A 24,245-nucleotide genomic window follows, 5' to 3' on the forward strand; every position below is an offset into this window, starting at 1 on the left:
TCTTTCAGCGCTATCCAGTGTGGGTTTAACATTTGTGTTTTCATTTACGTTCACATTTTAAAGGTTGCTGCAAGTAGCCAATCAGAATAAGGTATTCTGGAGTGCTTTGTAATAAGATAAATTAAGTGCTTGAATATCATTTAGCACTGTTTACTCATCTTTCTCATCATGTTGTACTGGGATTTCTTAGCCTATACTAAAAGGCCATCCCAGTGCAGTCAAAATCACAGGGCGTCTCATTTAATTGTCTTGCACTATTTGCTCCGTGTCAAACATGCACCTGGGGAGTATTTTACCTTTCCATGAATCTTTTAGCAGGAGATTACTGTTAATCCACATATAATCCTGTTTACACTTGATACATTTGGGGTTAATAAGCAGAGCCACTCTCATGTTCTTCTTCGCCTAAATTTTCCATCGGCTAAATCCTTCCTGACTTTGGAAATGCCTGTTGATAATCGACTGAACAAAAGGTCAGCCAGCGCATAATAATCCCTTAGCAATGTAATTATGATTATGATGAAACCAAACCAAAAGCGATTGTGGATACAGATGTTTTTGTCTGTGGGCAGAACTGGGCCTGAGAGGATTACTGCAATTACTGCGTGAAGTTTGGAGTGGTATCAAAGGTGGATTGGACTTTAATTAAGTAATGGAATGACACACACATTCATGATGGATTATCCTGCATTCTGTTTATCTCAGAGTCCTATTATCTTGTACTTTATGATTTGTGCATAGGCACAGAGTGGGTGGTTGTTCTCAGTGAGCTGTGCATACACAATAGCATTTTAGGGCAATCTGGACTTTATGTATTGTAACAATGTAATCATGTGCTATTTTATTTTAATTAAAACAGGCCTACATATGAATACATTTAATTGTATGTATGGTCACAGCAAAACAATTTTAAATGTCCCTACGATTTCAGAGGTCATCATAATCTTCATTAGATATTAAATTGGCTTCATAGTTCATTTACTCATCTATCATATTACCACAGCTTATACAAATGTTTCACCTTGAGCTTTTCCTCTTTTTTTAATGTCTGATAACCATAGCTGATGCTGGTAAGCAGTGTCACCAGTTCTCTGACTGTACTTCCTGTACGGCCAACACCAATGACTGCCACTGGTGTGAAGATAAGAAGTGCATCTCTTCTCTAAGCAACTGTACTGTGGTAAGTTTAAGTGAAGGTTAATGCTTTCAATGGACAGTGGTTTGTGTAGATATGTTTTCAGTCTTTGTAGTTATAAACATTTGCGTGTAGGCCTATAGCAACAATACACTTTGCCTTGTCTTGATTTGAGTTCAGCTGGCAGTTGAGCTTGCCCGTCACCCTCGAGGTCCCCTATATCTCAACCCTCCGCCCGCCATGCTTTCTGAGCACCATCTTTCCGTCTGGAGACCTGGTATCAGAAGAAACGGTCAGGTATGCAGTATTAGCCTGGCTCCGCCCTCCTACGTTCTTCCGCTTAATTTTCATTTAGCTTCAGAACAACATCTGGGACTGCTGTGTAGAGTTTCGTTTTCTCCGGCAATAATCTGCAGGTCCAATCAGCGAACAGCGGGGAGTGGCTAAGAACGCAGACGTTGAGGTCGTGCGCCAGACTGAGTGACCAAACGTTAGCGATTGGTTATGGCAGATTCAGAGTGACTCTGGGCAGATCCAATAGTTTTCAACTTCAACAGAGGACCCTCCTTAACGGAAGTAACGCTTTGCAATGGAGCATGGCCAGACTCTCTGTACAAATGAAATGAATGTACGAGAGTCTGGTTGCACCAGGCTAATGTAGTAGCAGATGATCGACTGAAAGACAAAAACAACCAATAACTTCTTAATTTATGCAAAGCTTTCAATATCTTAATGTTTCGGATGGTTTCATTTTGCTTCTTGCAAAAAGAAAACAGACATACACACATATACACAGTGTGTAGGAGATGTTCTTAACAACATTAATCTTGTTTTTCAGTCTGTAAAGAATTTTACCAAATGCAGTGTTCGGAGTGAACCTGTTTGTAGCAAGCTGGTAAACTGCAGGAGTTGCTCTCTAAACATCAAGTGTCAGTGGGATGCACAGCAGCAAGAATGCCATGCCCTGCCTGGTAAGCTAAATGATGAATTGAATCAAACTGGCATAGCAGTAACAATGAAAAAGTTATTCTATTAAAATAGTTTTATAGTTTTCAGGATGTTAATATTAATGTCATTGTCAACCAAATCTGCCATATGTATGATATTAGTTGTATTACAAAAACTGTATGATAAAAGTTGTAAGTGTTCCTGTAGCTTAAAGGTGCAGTGTGTACATTTTAGCGGCATCTAGTGGTGAGGTTTCGAATTGCAACCAAAGGCTCAATCCACTGCTTATCACTCACTTTTGAAACGCATAGAGAAGCTACAGTAGCCGGCACTGGGAAAACATGTCATCGTCGGAGACAACTTAGTAAAAAAAGTTTGTCCGTTACAGCACAAAGGTCATAGGTTTCACTACCCAGTGGAAACACACATTGATACAAATGTAGACTTAAAATGCACTGTAAGTTGCTCTGGATAAAAGTATCTGCATACAGTATGCGTAACATTAAATGTATTCTTGTTTAAATTAAATGTTTGCCATTTTTTCTGTATGCCAACATTCATATCAGTCCCTCCAGAAAAATGCGACTATGCGATTGTCTGCATATTTATGAATTTTTTTAATTATGCCACACATTTCGCCGCATAAATTGCAGATTTCCACGCCAAAATATGCGGGGCTTGCATGATTTAATAATCCCCGCCTTTTTGGTAGCAAAAAGTCACATATGTCTTAGCAGAAATCTGAAAAATGTTGCATTTACTTCACACAAGCACAGCGTCCCCTGTTGCCATGGGAACGATATGAAGTGACGTAATTACCCGATGTAATTACGTGACGTGAACATCAACAAAAAGCTGCAAACAGTTTTTGCAAGTTCTCACAGTTTTTGGAAGTTCCCGCAATTTTTCCAAGTTCCCGCAATTTCATAGCATAAAATTGCATAAAAATACTGCATATTCCATTGCATGTTTTTAATAAGAAAAAGTGCCGCAAGATGAAGGATTTTTGCCCGCAACACACAAAAAAGTAGTTTTTGTGGAAGGACTGTCATATGCAGGTTCAAGACGTTGAAGGTTTGAGCTGGTTTTACACCTGCCGTGTCTTGAGTAGGATATCAGGATTTTCTCAAGGACATGAGATCGAAGAAAACACGCATTTCAGCTGTCATATTTCTGATTGATAGGCTAACACCACTGTCTTCAGACTCATGCATATATGCATGCAAGCTCACTGTTTCATCTGTATCTTGATGCTGGGTTCACGATACGATACACATCACGTTTTTTTTTTTTGAGCGGATACATTTTTTTTAAACTTTTATTTAAATTTCAGATTAATTTTCATTATATTAACAATTTCAGTAACTTTTTTGTTGTACATAAAACTTAATAAAGAATTTTAACATTGTAGGGGCTTAACTGAACCTTTTGTACTGCAGGTCTGTCACTGAAAAAAGGAAAATTTTACATAAAATTACAATTAAGGGACTTAGCAGTGACGTTGTTAGATATCCCAATCGTGTGGGGTCACCTGGACTTTTGTGTGTGGCTGCGCCCGGCTGAACAGACAGAAGCGCGCGTCTGGACATGTTTTTGTGCATGCACGCGTCCGTGCGATTGGTTTAAGATTTCCGCCGAATGATATGAAAAAAAATCCTTACAGACGTTGGACTTAAAAGATGACGGAGCATCATCTATATCAATTTCTGTTTCTACCGAAGTCATATTGCTGACCTTCAGTTTAAGCTGCAGGTGATTCAGTCGATGTCTGTGTGACTGCGTGATCACGTGTGGACCGGTCAACGAATAAAATTAAAAGAACATCATTGAATGAATAACCCCATTATGCTACGATGCAACATTGTGGCATTTTTTTTGTATCGTACCGAGAAATATCGTTAGATCCCTAACGCACACACACACACACACACACACACACACACACACACACACACACACACACACACACACACACACACACACACACACACAGAAATACGACAGTTTTATCTGAGAAGCACATAGTGTCTGAACTCTACAGTGAAAACATGTAAATCCAGCCTGTGCAGCTGGACAGTACATCATATTAGAGCCCTGCAAGCCCGTCGGGGCCCGACGGAGCCCGACAGGTTAAGCCCATTTGGGCCGGGCTCGGGCCGTTTTTTTTTACAGACCGGGCTCGGGTCGGGCTCGGGCTTATTTTAACGTCTCTCCTCATTGTGTGTGTGTTTGCGTGTGTAGCAGAGACAGCGCGCATCTGAGGCTTACATTAATGGGTTTATCCTTTAAACGTTACTTTTGCTACGTTTACTCCTTTCATTTACACACCACCGTTTTCGACCCTCATAAACGGATTCGTTCGCAAAAGCTGCAGACCTTGTTTTAGTTTGAGAACTCAAGACGTTGCACTGAAGTGTAAGTGAACGTAGATGGAGTCTTATGTAAACGAACAGCTCATGTTAATGTGACAGGCGCTGTCAGTGACAGCGCATCATTTTCAAAGTAAAAATTATTTTTATTCAGGTAAATGGAGGTTTGCAACGGAGGTTTTGCCAAAAATAGTAAACATCTATACCAACCAGCTATTATAAACGCTATATCAGATTGTTTTATGTATCCTTATAGGTAATGTCTGTTTTATATTTATGTTTGAGTATTGTTAGGCTTGAATATTGTTGTAATGTTGTTGTTGTTTGTTTAAATTTATTTAGCTTATTACGAAAGAGAGACCGTAATTTTAAATGCCATACGCGTTGTAAAGATTAATTTGAAGGGAGAATTGTAATGGGTCAGACATTATTTTCGAGTTTAATTTAAGTTTTTCTTGCTACTTTAAAATTAATTTAGTTTCATATAATTTGTCTCTTAATTTTAATCGATGTTTTGTTGATAAGTTTTGTGAATATAAATGAATAAAAACAAAAAAAACAACGTCATATTAATATTTAATGCTCGTTTAGCCGATTGTGCTTTTTGATATAGCGGAGGACGTGCACGGACCTCGCACACATTTAAAAATTAACTTCATACTAATTTTTATTTATTAATTGCACACTGAACAGCGACAGGTAAGGGAAGATAAATTATTAAGTGTTTTTCTGAAGAATACAGTCAGTTCGTACAAAAATGTTCAAATGGACTATAAGATCATAAATATGAGCTGTGAACAATGAACTATTAACTCCCTAAATTAAAGCAATAAGCATTTCTGTAGGCTAAAGCTATACTTCACCTCTTATTACGCATCCGAGAGAGAGAGCGCGCATCAAAGAGAGCGCGCGCGTCAGAGAGAGCTTAAAAGTGATTGATATTGGTCTCGGGCCAGGTCGGGTTCGGGTTGAAAAAATGCAGGCATTGTCGGGCTGGGGTCGGGTAGGGCTTAAACACTTCGGGCCAGGGCCGGGTTAGGGCTGGAGTTTTTGGCCCGTGCAGGGCTCTACATCATATATGAGGTGACTAGTAGGCCAAATAGAGGGGCAATAATTATTCATGTGTGCTGAGCTGTCAGTGCATATATGGCATATATCCTGTCAAAAATCCCAAAGTTTTTTTTTCCTTCTCTCTGATCTTTTCATGTATTGTTGTTTCTCCCAACAGTACATCATATGGAAGCTTTTATCTTAGATCATAATGGTAATTTCCTAAACGATACCCATGATCTTTTGAATTGAAAGGAGGGATTGTTATTTTTAAATTATTTTTAGTGCTTTGTGGTTTCTAAATTGACTGTGACTGTCTTTTAACCCTTGTTTTGATGGGGTCTGTGTAAATAATGTGGGTGTTTATGGCTAACAGTCGTCACAAATATATAATAACTTCAGTCCGCAGAGGGCAGCATGGGTTTTTCATTTAATGAATTATTATTTCAGGATTTACTATGATTTATCTGGTTTGTTTTTTGTCTGTTTGCATTGTTATTTCTGTCTGTGAATTAGGCCTTGTTTGGACAGAAGCCTGGGACTACACTACTGTATTTCTCTGTCTGTTTACAGCACAGCTGTGTGGGAAGGGCTGGAATCAGATTGGAGATATGTGTCTCAGGCTGAATTCCAGTAAAATCAGTTATGTTAATGCTGAGCATAAATGTAAGAGCTTGGATGGCAATATCGCTTCTTTAACTTCAAGCAAACAGGTGGACTTCATACTGGAAGAGCTACAGAAATATCAGTTGCAGGGAAGGGTAAGTCAAATATTCACTTTGTGTAGCGGTTTATATTGGACTGCTTATCTTTGACTAAAAACATTTAGATGACAAAACGGCTACTAAAACTGTTACTAAAAGACCATAATGCAAATAAGTGCTTGAATTGTTAGAGGAGGATGAGATCCTGTAGTTCTAGTTAGGGATGCTCATATCAGTTAATTTTCCCGACCGACAACCGTAGCTTCTAAACCGAACATTAACCGTTAACTGATAAGATTTTAATATGAAATTGTCATTGAGTAAAAATACAGTTAACGGTTGTCTGTGAACTAGTAAAAACAAAAGATTTAATTTGAACGTGCAAACAGCAGCGACACATCAACAACAGAACCAGGATTCATACATTATCAGATATTCACGCAACATTACCTTATTAAAAAGCACGCGATCAGTCCAGAGGAATAATATCCAATAAGGGCAGATTGTCTCCGTTTCATCTACCACAGTGGTCATTTCTAAAGCAGGATGCTTTTCAGAAAGTTTTGTTTTTGCGTCGTCTTTTCCGTTTGTGCAAAAAGAGAGATGTTTATGGACCAGAGCATGTGAGCGGAGTGGTAATATTTCCATCAGAGCGCATTTCCGAAGTTTCCGCTCCGCTCGCTCAACACGCAGCACCGCTCGCTCATCCCAGTATGCCCTTTGGTAATTTGATAGTTCGAAAATCTATAGCAATAAGTTATGGAGTTCAAATATTGTTTTAATGAAGTCGCCAGCCTTATATACACTGTAAAAAAAAATCCGTAGAAATTGCAGCTGAGTTGCCGGTAATTTACCGTAGATTTAAATTGATGTTATTTACTGGCAACATTTTGTTCAAAGTTAAATGAACATTTAACATTTACAAGTCTTTGTCTTTACAGAGTAAAACTAAAAAACAGCATCAAGCAAAACATTCTGTGAAACTAAATCTGAAGCAAAAAACAGAAAAAGGTTGATGATGATTTCTGGTTTCCAGAATGCTTTGCATGAGGCTGTTATTTTATGGTTTTATTCTGTAAAGATTGAGTCTTGTTAATGTTTAAAATTTATTTACTTTGAACGAACTCTTGCCGGTAAATAACATAAATGTAAATCTACGGTAAATTACTGGCAACCCAGCTGCAATAACATTGACATTTTTACGGACTTTTTTTACAGTGTAGAAATGAAAGAAATTAAACTAAGATGACAGAATAACTGTAGCGTCGTCTGCATCTAGATGCAGTTTTAAAGATGAAAATTACTTTAATCTAACTGATCAACACAAATACAAAGCGCCATAATATAACTGATTGCCTATCAGCATTAAAACCACTTAAAATAAAAACCTTTATAGTTCTCCGCTCCGTGGATGAGGAAGCTTCAGCCAAAAACGCCGGTGCCTTTAGTATTAACTGACTGAACACTTGACTCTTCCATGGACATTTAGATATTAATTTGTTTTCATCAACAGCATGCGTGGAACATTATAAACATTGATGATAATCTGCCGACTCGACTGATTCAGCACGTCCTCTATTTTACAGAGTCCGCTTAATTAACGGCTTTTCTTTCGGTCCGCGTGAGCTAAACATTTTTGTTCTGCAATTTGCTCTCGCGTAGGCTATATTTCTACATATTTTCGGCCAAGTAACACTCAGGATAAAATGTAAGTTGTTTTAGATAGCATTTAAGCTTCTGAAATGTTGACAAATCAGTCTGACTAAAATGATCTATCCAGATGAATTTAGCCAAAATAATGATTTATTCGTTTTCATACTATATTAGATACACGTTAATTTAGCTACTAATATACTATTGAAAATGCCATAAATAAATACTCATGGCCTTCTGTATTGCATTCGTTTTGTACATTTACAGGTTCATAAATACTGTCCAATTTTAATTTCTTTAAGACACAGCTGTGTTCCGTATTTACTGATGCACTGTAAATTTGCACTTAAAAAACCTTCTTGTTAAGAAATTGTTCTTCAATTTATTTTAGTTTTTTCAAATAATATATTTATATAATAGTATAGTTTGTTAATTTTTTTTCTCATAAGGGTAAACTAATTATTATAATATTTTGTAATTACTTATTACATTTATTATTTCTTAAAATTGTGAATTAGTAAAACGTGGATGTCGTGGAAACAATTTGTTAATTTGAATTATATCCGGAGCACCGTATCAGTTAAACTAGGTCTAATAGCCAACACACAACTGTACATAACTGCGATTTATCAGCTAATACTTTAATTAAATGCAATTATCCAAGAACGTCAGTACAGAAGACAATTAGGCTTACTTAAACATTTTTTATGTCGAAGCGGGATCTGAGTGGGAATTGGTTTATTTGCTAGCGTGAGCGGAAAGTTAACGGAGCGCTTGCTTGGGCGGTGAGCGACTGAGTGGAGCGCTTGAACATTAGAGCGGAATATTTAGCGGAGCGTCACGCCGCTCTGCTTCGCTCACATGTTATGGACAGGATCAGAGGCCATCAGCGAACGTCTGTCCGGGACAAGCGCGCGTCTCAGTTCAGCTTCCAAACACGCATACAAATGATTTCTCATACAAATGATTACTTTATCAGACCGTCAGGGCAGCAATCATTTGTGTCATTTACAGGACATTCACAAATTATAGATAGAAAAGTGGCGAAATGTCTGTCGGCTCATGACGACACGCCCCATGTATTAACAAATATTTTTTTATTTTAACTGATAATGTTAATCGGTCATAAATTCTTACCTTCGGTTAACGGTTAAATGTGAGCATCCCTAGTTCTAGTTTATGGTTCATGGGCTCTGTTTTGATGAGTTTTCATGATCACTTTTTAATCCTTTCTTAAAGACGTTAAAGACAATTTCAGAGACCATAGCTCTGGTCTGACTTTGGATTTGTAACTTTGCAGATTGTTTACATGTACCAACATACACTTACACACCAAATTTTTTTAAATTAATAAAAAGGAAAATAGGGGCTTTTTATAACTTAAAGGGAACATTTCACAAGACTTTTTTAAAGATGTAAAATAAATCTTTTGTGTCCCCAGAGTATGTATGAGAAAAATATCCCATAGATAATTTATTATAGAATGTTAAAAGTGCCACTTTGTAGGTGTGAGCAAAAATGTGGTAACGCATTACAAGTAACTTGCATTACGTAATAATATTACTTTTCTGAAGTAATGAGTAAAGTAATGCATTACTTTTTAAATGTACACATTAATATTTTTTGAAAAGTAACTCAAGTTACTTTTTTTGTTTGATTAATTTGTTTAAAAAATATGTACTGAATTAAACTGAACGTATGCACTCTCTGCGCCTGTGTGGTAACAGTTTGAGTCAGAAACTGAGATGGCAGGCCAGAGCTTAAAATTTTTTGATGAAATATGCAATTTCTAAATGCAGAACTTTTCAGTCATAAAAACACCTGCAAGGCCTGAAAGAGATTAAGCTTTAGCCAAGAAAAAGTAACGCAAAAGTAACTAAAAGTAACATAAGCATTTCTTTCCATGAAAAGTAACTAAGTAATGCAATTAGTTACTTTTTTTGGGAGTAACTTAATATTGTAATGCATTACTTTTAAAAGTAACTTTCCCCAACACTGGTGTCCTTTAAAATGCAAATGAGCTGATCTCTGCACTAAATGGCAGTGCAGGGTTGGATAGACGCTTCGCATCAGGTCCTGATCACACTGTTGGGGCTTATTTCTCGATAACTACCGGCTGCCTCTACATTATCCCTTACTTATTGTATATAGTTGGATTAGCTTATTGTCTCTTTGTTAAAAAGACAGTAAAAGAAAGTAAGTGTATTTATAAGTCACAGAAGATCTGCTTATTAACAGCAATCCATGAAGGTGCTTTGGATAAATGTCCAGGTGGACGTCCATAACATGGCAAAACAAGTTCAATTAAGTTCATACACAGCTTGATGAAGATTAACACCTTGCTTCTTTTTCACTAAATATATTGCATTCACACTTTAGCATGTTTATAAAATGTAGTCAAGACTTTTTTCCTAACTAAAGGATTTATGTGGTAATGATAATACATTATACCTGTGAATATATTTAAACAAGCTTTATGTCAAATTTTGTCTCCATCACCTTTAAAACCGAGCAAGTAAACACAGGTGCACACGTGGTGCTTGAGAATGCACTGTTATAAACTTTTACTCTCTCATGCAGAAGCTAACTCCATGGGTGGGTCTCAGGAAGATAAATGTTTCACATTGGGGGTGGGAGGACAGATCTCCATTTACTGCCAGCACACTGCAGTGGTTACCAGGGGAGCCAAGTGACTCCGGATTCTGTGCATTCCTGGAAAGAGCTGAGGTAGCCGGTCTTAAAGCCAAACGCTGCACGGCCAACACTAAGGGGCTGATCTGTCAAAAACCACTTGGTGAGTAGCATTTTGTTGCGCACATTTGTACTCAAAATTACAAAATGCACATGCTTATGGGTTTGTGTGCACACATGTACAGTATGTGATATGTATGGTCTATGTATCTGCCATTACTACTTGGGGTTGTCGGACATGCAAATAAACACAAAGGAAAAGACCAAGTAAAACAATAAACACAAAAAGTAAACCTTTCTGAATTCTGAACTGAATTCTACAATATGTTGCCTTGGCTGCAGTATGTTTATTGTTCATTGGAAAGACCCTGGAATAAAGACTTAGAAGTAGTACAAATTAGGCCTTGAATGAGAGTTGGACACTCCCCCAAAGACACATCCAAAGAGCATAATGAATGAATGAATTAATGTGAAATTCTCCACCTCTCGTCTCTGTGTTTATTCTGTTTGTATTTAGTTCTGATTTACATTATTCATCTCCTTGTGCTCATTTCAAATGTTTCTCTACAGGAGGCAACACACATATACACTTTCATTATGTTTCTATTTAACACATTATAAACAGCAGTTGATGATTATGCTACTCACAAAGTTATCAGCTAATATAACTACAGTTTATTATGATAAGCAATTACAAATCTAAAAATCTAAATTTTATTTGGTCTAGGAAAAACCTAACAATTTCCAAGTTTAAATTCTCATTTTCATTTTAATTGAAAAACACAAACTTACCACTCTGAAATGTCCATTTCCAATCTTTGAAAAATTGATTGTTCCTCAAAATCTGTATTTTCATCTGATACAGGCTCAAACATAAGGTCTGTTTGCACACACAGAGAGCTACTGAAATGAGACACTCTGAGAAACAGCCAATCAGAGCTCAAACTTATTATTCATGACCCTTTTAAATAAGGTAATACCAGACCATTTCATTCTGGGGACAAATCCTAGGGTTGTAAATGGACATGTAAAACTTTCTGGATCATTTTTGCCCTTAACTCTTACCCCGTCATTGGCGAGTTAACTCATTCACTTCCATAGTATTATTTTTCTTACTATGGAAGTGAAAGGGGGTCCACGAACGGTTTGGTTACAAACATTTCTCATAGTATATTTTTTTGTGTTCATCAGAACAAAGAAATATATGCGGGTTCGTAACATCATGAGAGGGAGTAATTGATGACAGAATTTTCATTTTTGGGTGAACTATCCCTTTAATAAAGCCATAAACCTTGTATGTAGATATCAGAGAACAATGTAACATATTGTATAACTGCATTCTTTGGCACCTTTAAATACAGCTAAAATGAAAAAATGAAATTGCTTCATCATTTACTCATCGTCATGTTGTCCTAAACCTTTATGGGTGTCTTAAGTCTGTTGATCACAAAAGAAGATATTTTAATAAAGATGGTAAGCACAGTTGACGTACCCATTGACTTCCATAGTATTTTCCATAGTTTTTTCTACTATGAAAGTCAATTGGTGCTGGCAGCTGTGTGCTTGCCATCATGTATCAAAACATCTTTTTTTTATGTTCATCAAAATAAAAACATTAAGAAATAATGACAAAAATTTCTATTTTGGGTGAACAATCCCTTTAATGTAATAATACGCACAACCGGCGCAATGTCATAGAATGTCTCTGAACAGGTTCACGCCCACTTTTGGAGGAAATCAGACTAGACCTTCCATTGACTTCCATTCAAAATAGCGGTACAAAGCAACCTTCGTACACAGCCGGCAGGTGTAAATAACTTATGAAATCACTCAGATTAAACATGTTGAGTAATTATCCGTCTACGCTGCCTGCCATAGAGCGGGAAAGATACATTAACATATTTAATTTGGTCAATATAAAAATATGTCCCTTTCATTCTCCCAGCGTCAAATTTGTGTAACAACGCTCCCTATTGGCCAGAGGTGTCTTACCCGGACATTTACTTGTACCTCATCGAGTCAACAGGGAAGCAAGTGAATGATTTTACTTCGTATTTGAAAGTTACTTCGTATTTATTTATTATGTCTTTATATTTAGAGTAATGAGTGCACTTTTCCGCCGAGTCATTCAACTAACTGGCTTAGCGATATTTCCAGCAATCACTGGATGGCGTTGTTACACAAATTTGACGCTGTGAGAATGAAAGGGACATGTTTTTATATAGACCAAATTAAATGTGTTAATGTATCTTTCGAGCTCTATGGCAGGCAGGGTGGACAGATAATTACTCAACATGTTTAATCTGAGTGATTTATACGTTATTTACGCCTGCTGGCTGTGTAGAGGCGTTGCTTTGTTCCGATATTTTGGATGGAAGTCAATGGAAGGTCTGTTTTTTTCCCCCCAAAAAGGGGCGGTGATGAAATTTTCAGTCAAGTTCCCGGATGTGCCGGTAGTCCGTATTAATGACACAGGACAAAACTAGGACTGTCAGACTTTGGAACTCCAATCATTCAAAAAGTCTTGATTCTCAATATTTTTATTGTTTTTGACATGATAGTTCTGTATTATTGTCAAATGATGTAATTTAACTAAAATGCCTAACAATATTGACCACTGTGATTCCCACTTGACCCAAACCTCAGCGTGCGCTCATGTAAGATGCCCTGCGCCTTACGGACTACCTGCGCCATCTGCACCAGCCAGGCCATGGAGTGTATGTGGTGTGCCAGCACCAGGCGCTGTGTGGATTTGAACGCTTACGTCATCTCTTTCCCCTACGGCCAGTGTCTGGGGTGGCAGACTGGAGACTGTGGCTGTGAGTCAACACACTTCAAGGGCACGCACGCACACACAAACAAATGCACGGACACTAATACTCACACACAGACGCACGCGCACACATGCACGCACGCACACTCATTAAGAGCCTGGCAGAGTTAAGTCCACAGGGAACACACACACACACACACACACACACACACACATGTTTCTTCTTTCTGTTGTGAACCTGAGAGATTGAGTTTTGTACGAGCAGATGCTGTGAGCTTTCAGTTCATAACACAGGCAAATATCAAGCTCACTATAAAGTCCTGTCATACTCTGACTGGCCTCCACTGGAAAATCCATAAACTATTGACATCTGTCCAGCCTCACACAGAAAACAAGAGCTTAATTGCAAAAAAAGGTATTTTGATTTTATTCACACTGTAGACTTGCAGTCTGGTCTTCATTGAATTTTTTTCTGCCCAAGAATTGTCAGAAAGTGCCCAATTAGAACCTGTTTTGTTAATCTTTTGATGTTTTGTGATAAGGTTATATGAAAATTAAGTTAATAATGATAATACTAATACTTGAACAACAAAGTGTCGGTCTCTATGAACTGTTGTGAAGAAGACACTGCTGGATATTGTAGATTGCAGATATTGTGATTAAAATTGTATATATATATGTGACCCGTCACGGAAACCAGGGACACAAGTCGGCAGCACAAGTTTCGAGAAAATGAGAAACAAAGTTTTTTTTTTTTCAAAATTTGTGATTTTCGTTTTATTGCAGAATCTGTTAGTTGAGTGTCACGACCGGGAACGGGAGCAAGGACACAAACGCAGGGTTCACACGACATTTAATATAAATAACATGGAAACAAAAATGAGAAACAACATGGGCACGTAAGTACAACAACTGGAACACTGGAAACAAACATGACATCAGAGACAATCATCCGGCAAGTGCACATACAACAGGCAGGGGTATATATACAAACAGACTAACAATACACAGGTGTGATGAGGCAGGTAATTAATTAACAAGAGTCCAGATGACGACAATCGGAACAGACACAAAACATGACACGAATTTCACCGTGACATTACCCTCCCCTTAATGAGTGGCTACCAGACACTCAAAACAAAACAAACTGGAAGTCTGGTAGGGTGGATCCAGGGGAGGGATGGAGGGCTTGGAGGCCACGACGGAGCCGGCGGAAACCGGGGCGAAACCGGCAGGGCAGGAAGCCGGGGCACGGCCGGGAGAACCGGAGTGGCCATCCCAGGTACCGACTCTGAAGACTCCACCCTCCTGGGAACTGACGGGGATCTGGTCGTCCTGGGAGTCGACTCCCACCATCCCGGGGAAAGGGGCTCCTCCACGGTGGCGACCACCCGGGGAAAAATCGAGCGTGGCGTCCGTTCTCGAGCCCCAAATCGAGCATAGTGGTGGACCTCCCAGGAACCGACCCAGACAACTCGACCAGCAGGGGAATCACCGGAACCAATACGATCCCCAGAACCCGGCTCATGTTTCGCGGCAACCACCCCGGGGAATGAATCGGGCGTGGTGATGGCTAACTCGAGCCCGGTCTGGAGTTCTGGGTGTTCCCTCCTCGAACCCGCTGCGTCCTTCACTGGCCGGATGATTCTGTCACGACCGGGAACGGGAGCAAGGACACAAACGCAGGGTTCACACAACATTTAATATAAATAACATGAAAACAAAAACGAGAAACAACATGGGCACGTAAGTACAACAACTGGAACACTGGAAACAAACATGACATCAGAGACAATCATCCGGCAAGTGCACGTACAACAGGCAGGGGTATATATACAAACAGACTAACGATACACAGGTGTGATGAGGCAGGTAATTAATTAACAAGAGTCCAGATGACGACAATCGGAACAGACACAAAACATGACACAGATTTCACCGTGACATTACCCTCCTCTCTACGAGTGGCTACCAGACACTCACATAAAACACAACAAAAACAAAGTCTGGTAGCGAGAGTCCAAGGGAGGGGTGGAGGGCTTGGGGACCCTGGCGAAGCCGGCAGCCGCCGGGATGAGACCAACAGGACGGTTGGCCGGACTGCGCCAGAAGAACCGGAGCGATCGCTCCGAGAACCGAGGCAGACGAATTACCCCCCTCCTGGGAATTGTCGACGATCAGATGCCCCCGGAAATCATCTCCCATCCCCTCGCGGAAACGGAGACCCTCGGTAGCCACCCCAGGGAAATGATCGGGCGTGGTCCGTTCCGGATCCCCCTGCGAGCAGGATGGTGGTCCTCCGAGGGACCGTCGACGACGACTCAACCGTTGGGGGACCACCTGGGCCGATCCTCCTCTCGCAGGAGCGAGCGATCGCTCACGGTGGTCCCCAAGAGACATCAGGGCTGATGGGGAATGAACCCCGATGTCACTACTCCCCCTCGATGAAACTCCTGGGGGAGCCTCCCTCCGTGAACCTGCTGCGTCCAGTTTGGCTGGATCATTCTGTCACAAAACGGAAGGGTTGTAAGGACAGGACGCAAACGCAAGGTTCAAAATAAATAACATTTAATAATAAAAACACGAGGGCAGACATGGTGAAGGCAGGAACACAGGAACATGAACACAGGAACAGACAGGGTATCAATGACAATGATCCAGCAGTGAGCAAACAGAAGACAGAGGTATATATACACACAGACTAAATGACAAACAGGTGTGATGAGGCAGTTAATTAATCAATGAATGTCCAGGTGATAACAATCGGAACAGAGACAAGACATGACACGGATTAACCGTGACATTGAGATCACGAAGAAGCCTCTCCATGTTTGGGATAGCAGTTTTTGTATATTTAAAAGCGTACATTTTGCGGTTAAAATAGGCTTGTTTTTCCGGAGATTCTGGCGTGCAGCGGGGGGCGTCATTGTCTGTGTGTATATTTACATACTGTATAAGCATGTGTTTTCGCCTCCGCCCCCAAAGGGAACAGCGTGACTACTAAATAAGGATAGTTCGCCCAAAAATGAAAATAATGTAATTAATGACTTACCCTTATGTCGTTCTAAACTCGGAAGACCTCCATTCATCTTCGGAACACAGTTTAAGTTGTTTTATCATTAGATTTAGTCCGAGAGCTTTCTATCTCCTTCATTGAAAATCTATGTATGGTTTCCATGTCCAGAAAGGTAATAAAAACATCATCAAAGTAGTCCATGTGACATCAGTGGGTCAGTAAGATTGTGTTGAAGCATCGGAAATATAGTTTGGTCCAAAAATAGCAGAATTACGACTTTATTCAGCATTGTCTTCTCTTCCGGCTCGAGCGTGAAGTCACGTGACTGTAGGGACATGGCTGCTCTGTCCCTTAGACATGTTTGCTAAGTTTTTTTTTTTTCAAACTTATAGCGTGCATCTCCCCAGACTGTAAAGCTCGGGCGCACAAAACAAAAGAAAAATAAAAGAAGCTGGGGCGGAACAAATAACAGTCAGCCGCATCGTACATCAGCCGCGTCACTGACTTTATGCAGTGCCGCAGTCGGATGACGTCAAAGTACCGCGAGAGCTCTTCGAGAAATCTTATGGAGTAGTTTAATTTCGACTCGCTCTCGCGGTGCTTTGACGTCATCTCTATGTCAGTTCTTGCAGCGCAGCATGAGTCCAAACACACAGAAGTTACATAGAGATCGTTGTGTCCTTATATAATTGGCTACATGCTTTGTCTATCAATATTTTCCATGAAGGTATTGGCTGATGGAGGAACGAGCGAGCGATTGGTAACATCTCTAAAGGACGTCACGTTTTCGACGGCGCTGTTTGGATGATCTATTATAATACCTCACTATTTTAAATACAAACTTTGAAGGCGGGTTCATGTGTTTAACGGAGTGTAATCTCATATACCCTTACATGCTACGATGTAAATAGTCTTCAGACTGTATATTATATTGTATTACCAGACATTCATGCGAAATCTGATGTAAACAATCTATATTTCACGGATTATACGCATTTGTGGAAAAAAATGGTCATTGGATAATCTGAAACAGACTGGATTCGACTTGTGATCCCCACAAAGGTAAAAAGAGTCATGTTTATTTTTGCATGTTGTTATTTGGTCATAAAATACTACATATCATGCTAGAACATCTGTATCTTAAAACGGCTTTACAGAGGGAATGGCTTAGCTAAATGAGATGTAAATGAGCCCTATTGTCTCCCAGGCCCGGTACTAGGCTTGCTGGACTGGGGGGACAGTCAGGATTTTTGGGTGGGCAGCCATTTCTCGACTAAAATGATTTATACACTAAAATTATGGATGTTTCAATCCAATATTATTTTGCATATGTCTTATAGTAAAGGGCCATTTATATGTCCTTTTGCACGTTCAAATTTTAAAAGTAGATCCGATTAGATTTATAATGTTATAATGATTACACTTAGTGTAGTTTTACACATTAAGTCACAGTTAAGGAAATCATGCAAGCAGGTGATATGAATGCAAAGCTGTACATATAGCTATATTTTATTAATGTGTACAACACTGCATTTAATTTATTTTTCACTATTAAATAGATAAATTAAAGCCATTCTTATACCTACCCTACTCAATATATGCCTTTATTCTAAATAAACACTTGTTAGGCACTTTATTTCCACTTCTCAAACATTTTCTTCATTTAAAATAATGCATTTTCAATATGATATGTGATAAGCTATATTTTTATTAATTCCTGACCCTATCATGCTGCTGAAGCAACCTCAGATATCACAACAAAAAACAACGCTTTAAAATATCTTTTTTTTGAAACATCATGAAAGCAATTTGACATGCATGACAAATTCGTCAAAGGTTATCCTGTAACAGCACCAGACAAAAGCACAAGCCCTAAAATACTGTAAGTGTGATTTGCGATGAGAACAAAGATAAATCGCACTGCTTTGTTCATAACATTGCAAATAAGATATTATAATACAGCGCAACATTATAAAATACAACGCTTTACCTTACGATGACCTTGCGGAGTGACAGCTCCTCTTGAACTTAAAAGTCAGTTGATTTCTCAAGTTTTTCTCAAAGGCAAGCTGAATGAGCTGATGAATGACGATGACAAAACCGCAAAAATTTGATTTTAAAACTGCACGCAATGCTCAGCTGTTACAATGCTGTATATTTACTGTATAACTGTCTTATAGCATTTATATCTACTATATAGTATGCCACAACCAAACTACTATTCTAATTTTAATAAACAGAACTATGTCTAAAACAAACACATTAAATGCTGCTGAAGACTTGCCATTGGTTGTTGTATTTAAATGAATAAATAATGAGGTGAGTCTAAGAAAGGATAAGGGGCTATTTTGGGCATGTTTTACTATAAAAAAGTTTCATTTTAATATGTTTTGTGTTATTACGTTTATGTAATACTAAATTGCATTGTTTCTGAAATATATTTTAAAGATGCGGGTTTTTTTTTTGTTACCGTCATAGAGAAAAGTAGTACTTTTCCTGTGAGTTAAATACTGCTGAAAAGACCTTCAAAACTTGTATAAGCTAATCAGACAGTAGTGGACGGGAGCCGTAAACACTAGCGTTTGCCAACAGAAGATGTTTTTTGTTTAAAGAGACTCTGTTATTTTATGGTTGGCTGGACATTTTGTGGGGGGGCAGCAGGAAAATCTGGGGGGGCTATGCCCCTCCCAGCCCCCCTGTAGACCCGGCCCTGTTGTCTCCCCCAGTTGGAAAGAAGAGTCCCTTTCGTCTTGATTTTCTCGGTTTGAGTATTTCTGAGTTCCTATATTCAAATGGCCACAACTTATCCAAATCTTATCAGATTTCCATGTGTTACACATCATTGGAAAGCTTAGAAACTACAATTTCAGAATCTGTGAATACCTCAAAATGCCCCAGATCCGACTTGTGTCCCTACTTTCCGTAACTGGTCACATATACACTCACCTAAAGGATTATTAGGAACACCTGTTCAATTTCTCATTAATGCAATTATCTAATCAGCCAATCACATGGCAGTTGCTACAATTCATTTAGGGGTGTGGTCCTGGTCAAGACAATCTCCTGAACTCCAAACTGAATGTCAGAATGGGAAAGAAAGGTGATTTAAGCAATTAGTATTTCACAGTCTGCTCAGTTACTGGGATTTTCACGCACAACCATATCTAGGGTTTACAAAGAATGGTGTGGAAAGGGAAAAACTTGTTACAACCGAGGTATGCAGCAAAGCATTTGTGAAGCCACAATACGCACAACCTTGAGGCGGATGGGCTGCAACAGCAGAAGACCCCAGCGCGTACCACTCATCTCCACTACAAATAAGAAACAGAGGCTAGAATTTGCATGAGCTCACCAAAATTGGACAGTTGAAGACTGGAAAAATGTTGCCTGGTCTGATGAGTCTCGATTTCTGTTGAGAAATTCAGATGGTAGAGTCAGAATTTAGCGTAAACAGAATGATAACATGGATCCATCACGCCTTGTTACCACTGTGCAGGCTGGTGGTGTAATGGTGTGGGGGATGTTTTCTTGGCACACTTTAGGCCCCTTAGTGCCAATTGGGCATCGTTTAAATGCCACGGCCTACCTGAGCATTGTTTCTGACCATGTCCATCCCTTTATGACCACCATGTACCCATCCTCTGATAGCTGCTTCCAGCAGGATAATGCACCATTTCACAAAGCTCGAATCAATTCAAATTGGTTTCTTGAACATGACAATGAGTTCACTGTACTTAAACGGCCCTCACAGTCACCAGATCTCAACCCAATAGAGCCTCTTTGGGATGTGGTGGAACGGGAGCTTCGTGCCCTGGATTTACATCCCATAAATCTCCATCAACTGCAAGATGCTATCCTATCAATATGCGCCAACATTTCTAAAGAATGCTTTCAACACCTTGTTGAATTAATGCCACGTAGAATTAAGGCAGTTCTGAAGGCGAAAGGGGGTTAAACACAGTATTAGTATGGAGTTCCTAATAATCCTTTAGGTAAGTGTGTTGTATATATATATATATATATATATATATATATATATATATATATATATATATATATATATACATAAGTGATATGTTCTGATTATTTCACAGATATAATTGAACTTATAAAACACACGTTTTTCTTTACTCCAGGACATGACATAGAGCCAGCCAATCAGATTGCACCTTGTTATTTCAGTTAATACTTCTAATTTCGGCTTGCAAGATGGGATAGAAATCAGTCTAAAGGGTCTAAGTTTACTGTCTGAATCTGAGACTATTTTGATTTCTATTCAGCCAACTTATGTTTTAACAGCTCCTCTAGTTCCTTATAAGTAGATTTGCAGAGCATATTTCTCCACATGAGAGATATGATCTGGTCCAACACAAGAAAAACTTACGCCAGAATTTCTCAGATGACTGATGGTAATCGTCTTCTAAGAAGGGCCTTAGGAGTAGCTGACGCTGGCCTACCTTGTATAGTCATCAGCAAGTTTGTGGAGGCATGGAATCATTCTTTTCCACTGTGGTAAGATGCACTGGTGTTGGCATTTTAATGCAGTGTAAATGAGTAGCGCTGCCTGCGTCAGGGACAAGAATGAAAAATAGATATGCAGTCCAACTGAGAGGCATAATGCTTAATAACCAACATATTTCTTGAGAAAAAAACACTGCAAGAGAAAACCTGACAGACAGAATTGCCTGTCTGCATCATCTCCTGAAGTTGAAAGTCTTTCTTGGCCTTAAAACCCTCGGACCAAAATCTTCTTCTTCAATTGCTATTATATAGATACACAGATATTACAGTTGTTTCTCTGTGGATGTGCTAGTCATTGATTTGTATCTGCACTGCAGAGACTAAAGGCCTCTAGTGCATTGTTAACGTGGATGCTGATGGCCGTGCTTCCTAAAGACAATCTGTCAAACTATAAACATCATTAAGGTCAGCTCTCTGATGGAAGAATATTGCTGGAGGAGTCCTTATGTTTCTCCATAGAGTCTGGCTTACAGGCAAAGGAAATATTTTCGTAAAAGTTTCTTGATTCTCTTGAACAGAAAAGAAGATCATTCTACGGAAATGTCGACTTTTGGTATGTCAAGATGTCTTAAAATGTATTTCTTTTCTAACATTTAAACTTAGACCACATTATTAGATTACTCTTTCACTTTATGAGTACACATAAATGACAGCTTAACGATTTTTAATTTTTTGTGTGCATGTACTTAAAGACTTTTGTCAGTGGTGTTACCTTAAGCTTTAAAGCTTAATTCTGAAGTGTAGCAGAATTCATTGCATTTAAAATTTCCATCATGTCACATGTGAAAGATTTTATTTAATATAAAAGAAAAAAAAAACACAGTAACACCAGTGACACAACAAATCACCAGTCACTGATGTTACTGATCTTTACTGGTGTTATCCATAAGGAAGGTAACACCAGTGACAGTAACACCAGTGACAATTTTCATGAAAACTGCATTTTACAAAATTGCTGCTGCAAAGTATTGCAAAGTATCAAACCACATGTTGTCAATCATTGTATATTCACTAAATTAAGTAGTTGAATCCATTTGTATTCTAGTTTTTTGCAATTCCCAAACCCTAAAGGAGGTCATACCAGTGACTTAAAGGTATAGCGGAAGATTTTCGTTTTCCGGGTGGATCACCTCTGTTATTGGTCATCCCAGATGTCAATCATTCTGATTATATGTTGACGTATAACCGTCGTACGTGCTCGCCTCTTGGTTCGCTTTCTGCACATGCGCACTTTCACGTGTATGTGTGTTGTGCTACGGTTTCAACCATTCATTGAAGCTCGCGTTCTCGCTGTGTTTTTTTTTCAAAATGTCTGAGGGTCGCAAGAGGAAAAGTGTCTACGAATTGTATGACAAGAAGAGAAAGGACTATAAAGAAAGAAACAAGACCAGACTGTTTATGGGAGACTATTTCACACGCTGGCTGCTGGCGTGAGCTAAAAGGACAGGTTGGGCTTCCCACGCGAAGTTTCTACAGGAAAGGTACATTTTGTCATGCTATTTGGAGAAATCCATTTAAAATCACTGCTAGTAAAGTTGATGTAAGTTATGATTAGCGATGCTTAGAGCCCTGCACGGGCCAAAAACTCCAGCCCTAACCCGGCCCTGGCCCGAAGTGTTCAAGCCCTACCCGACCCCAGCCCGACAATGCATGCAATTTTTTCAGCCCGAACCCGACCTGACCCGAGACCAATCACTTTTAAGCTCTATCTGACGCGCGCGCTCTTTGATGCGCACTCTCTCTCTCTCGGATGCGTAATAAGAGGTGAAGTATAGCTTTAGCCTACAGAAATGCTTATTGCTTTAATGTAGGGAGTTAATAGTTCATTGTTCAGTTTATACTTATGATCTTATAGTCCATTTGAACATTTTTGTACGAACTGACTGTATTCTTCAGAAAAACACTGAATAACTTATCTTCCCTACCTGTCGCTGTTTAGTGTGCAATTAATAAATAAAAATTAGTATGGCGTTAATTTTTAAGTGTGTGCAAGGTCCGTGCACGTCCTCCGCTATAGCAAAAAGCGCAATCGGCTAAACGAGCATTAAATATTAATATGACGTTGGTTTTTTTGTTTTTATTCATTTATATTCACAAAACTTATCAACAAAACATCGATTAAAATTAAGAGACAAATTATATGAAACGAAATTCATTTTAAAGTAGCAAGAAAAACTTAAATTAAACTCGAAAATAATGTCTGACCCATTACAATTCTCCCTTCAAATTAATCTTTACAAAGCGTTTGGCGTTTAAAATTACGGTCTATCTTTCGTAATAAGCTAACTAAATTTAAACAAAACAACAACAACATTACAACAATATTCAAACCTAACAATACTCAAACATAAATATAAAACAGACATTATCTATAAGGATACATAAAACAATCTGATATAGCGTTTATAATAGCTGGTTGGTATAGATGTTTACTATTTTTTGCAAAACCTCCGTTGCAAACCTCCATTTACCTGAATAAAAATAATTTTTACTTTGAAAATGATGCGCTGTCACTGACAGCACCTGTCACATTAACATGAGCTTTTCGTTTACATAAGACTCCATCTACGTTCATTTACACTGCAGCGCAACGTCTTGAGTTCTCAAACTAAAACAGGGTCTGCAGCTTTTGCGAACGAATCCGTTTATGAGGGTCGAAAACGGTGGTGTGTAAATGAAAGGAGTAAACGTAGCAAAAGTAACGTTTAAAGGATAAACCCATTAATGTAAGCCACAGATGCGCACTGTCTCTGCTACACACGCAAACACACACACAATGAGGAGAGACGTTAAAATAAGCCCGAGCCCGACCCGAGCCCGGTCTGTAAAAAAAAAAAAACGGCCCGAGCCCGGCCCAAATGGGCTTAACCTGTCGGGCCCCATCGGGCCCCGACGGGCTTGCAGGGCTCTAGCGATGCTAGCCCTGGCACGAGTCACGAACCGCACAGACACGGTAAACATGCCGACAGCAACTTGTAAACAGAGCGTAGAGAGTTTCGTGTGCATTTTTTTAAAAATACGGAGGGGCGGTTCTTTTAAATAATTCGGGAAAATCTTCCGCTATACCTTTAAACTAAAGGCTTCATATGAAATCATGAGATAAATGAAAAGATTTCTGATAACTGAAAAGAGACAGTGGACTTATCATGGGCTTCTCTTCATAGATCTTCAGGAAATTGAAAGAAGATAGTCAAGTGATGTCATCAGTGTGGTTTTTTATTTAAAAATAAGAGTTTTTTGTTAAACGGTAACACCAGTGACACAACTCCAGGGGACCACTACATTCATTATATATTTTATAATATTTATTTAGCATTTTGTTTTAAATGTAGTTTACATCATATATTTGATAGTTATGGACACATTTGTATATTTAAATGGAAGA

At 38.9% G+C, this 24,245-nt stretch overlaps 2 protein-coding genes across 3 annotated transcripts in view; one reads left to right on the forward strand and one right to left on the reverse strand.

Moving 5' to 3' along the window:
• Positions 1-24,245, reverse strand: part of LOC129416763 (hyaluronan-binding protein 2) — a 304,383-nt gene that overhangs the window by 89,286 nt on the left and 190,852 nt on the right. The window lies entirely within an intron of this gene.
• Positions 1-24,245, forward strand: part of LOC141349179 (attractin-like protein 1) — a 226,123-nt gene that overhangs the window by 74,730 nt on the left and 127,148 nt on the right. Inside the window, exons 13-18 of one of the 2 annotated variants that reach the window (XM_073873146.1) lie at positions 1,062-1,180; positions 1,316-1,432; positions 1,974-2,106; positions 6,076-6,263; positions 10,440-10,646; positions 13,177-13,369. In XM_073873146.1, the coding sequence (XP_073729247.1) occupies positions 1,062-1,180; positions 1,316-1,432; positions 1,974-2,106; positions 6,076-6,263; positions 10,440-10,646; positions 13,177-13,369 (957 nt within the window). The remainder of the gene's footprint in view (positions 1-1,061; positions 1,181-1,315; positions 1,433-1,973; positions 2,107-6,075; positions 6,264-10,439; positions 10,647-13,176; positions 13,370-24,245) is intronic. The other variant, XM_073873147.1, reaches the window with a different exon arrangement.

This window comes from Misgurnus anguillicaudatus, chromosome 11, assembly GCF_027580225.2.
Source record: "Misgurnus anguillicaudatus chromosome 11, ASM2758022v2, whole genome shotgun sequence".
Classification (NCBI taxonomy): domain Eukaryota; kingdom Metazoa; phylum Chordata; class Actinopteri; order Cypriniformes; family Cobitidae; genus Misgurnus; species Misgurnus anguillicaudatus.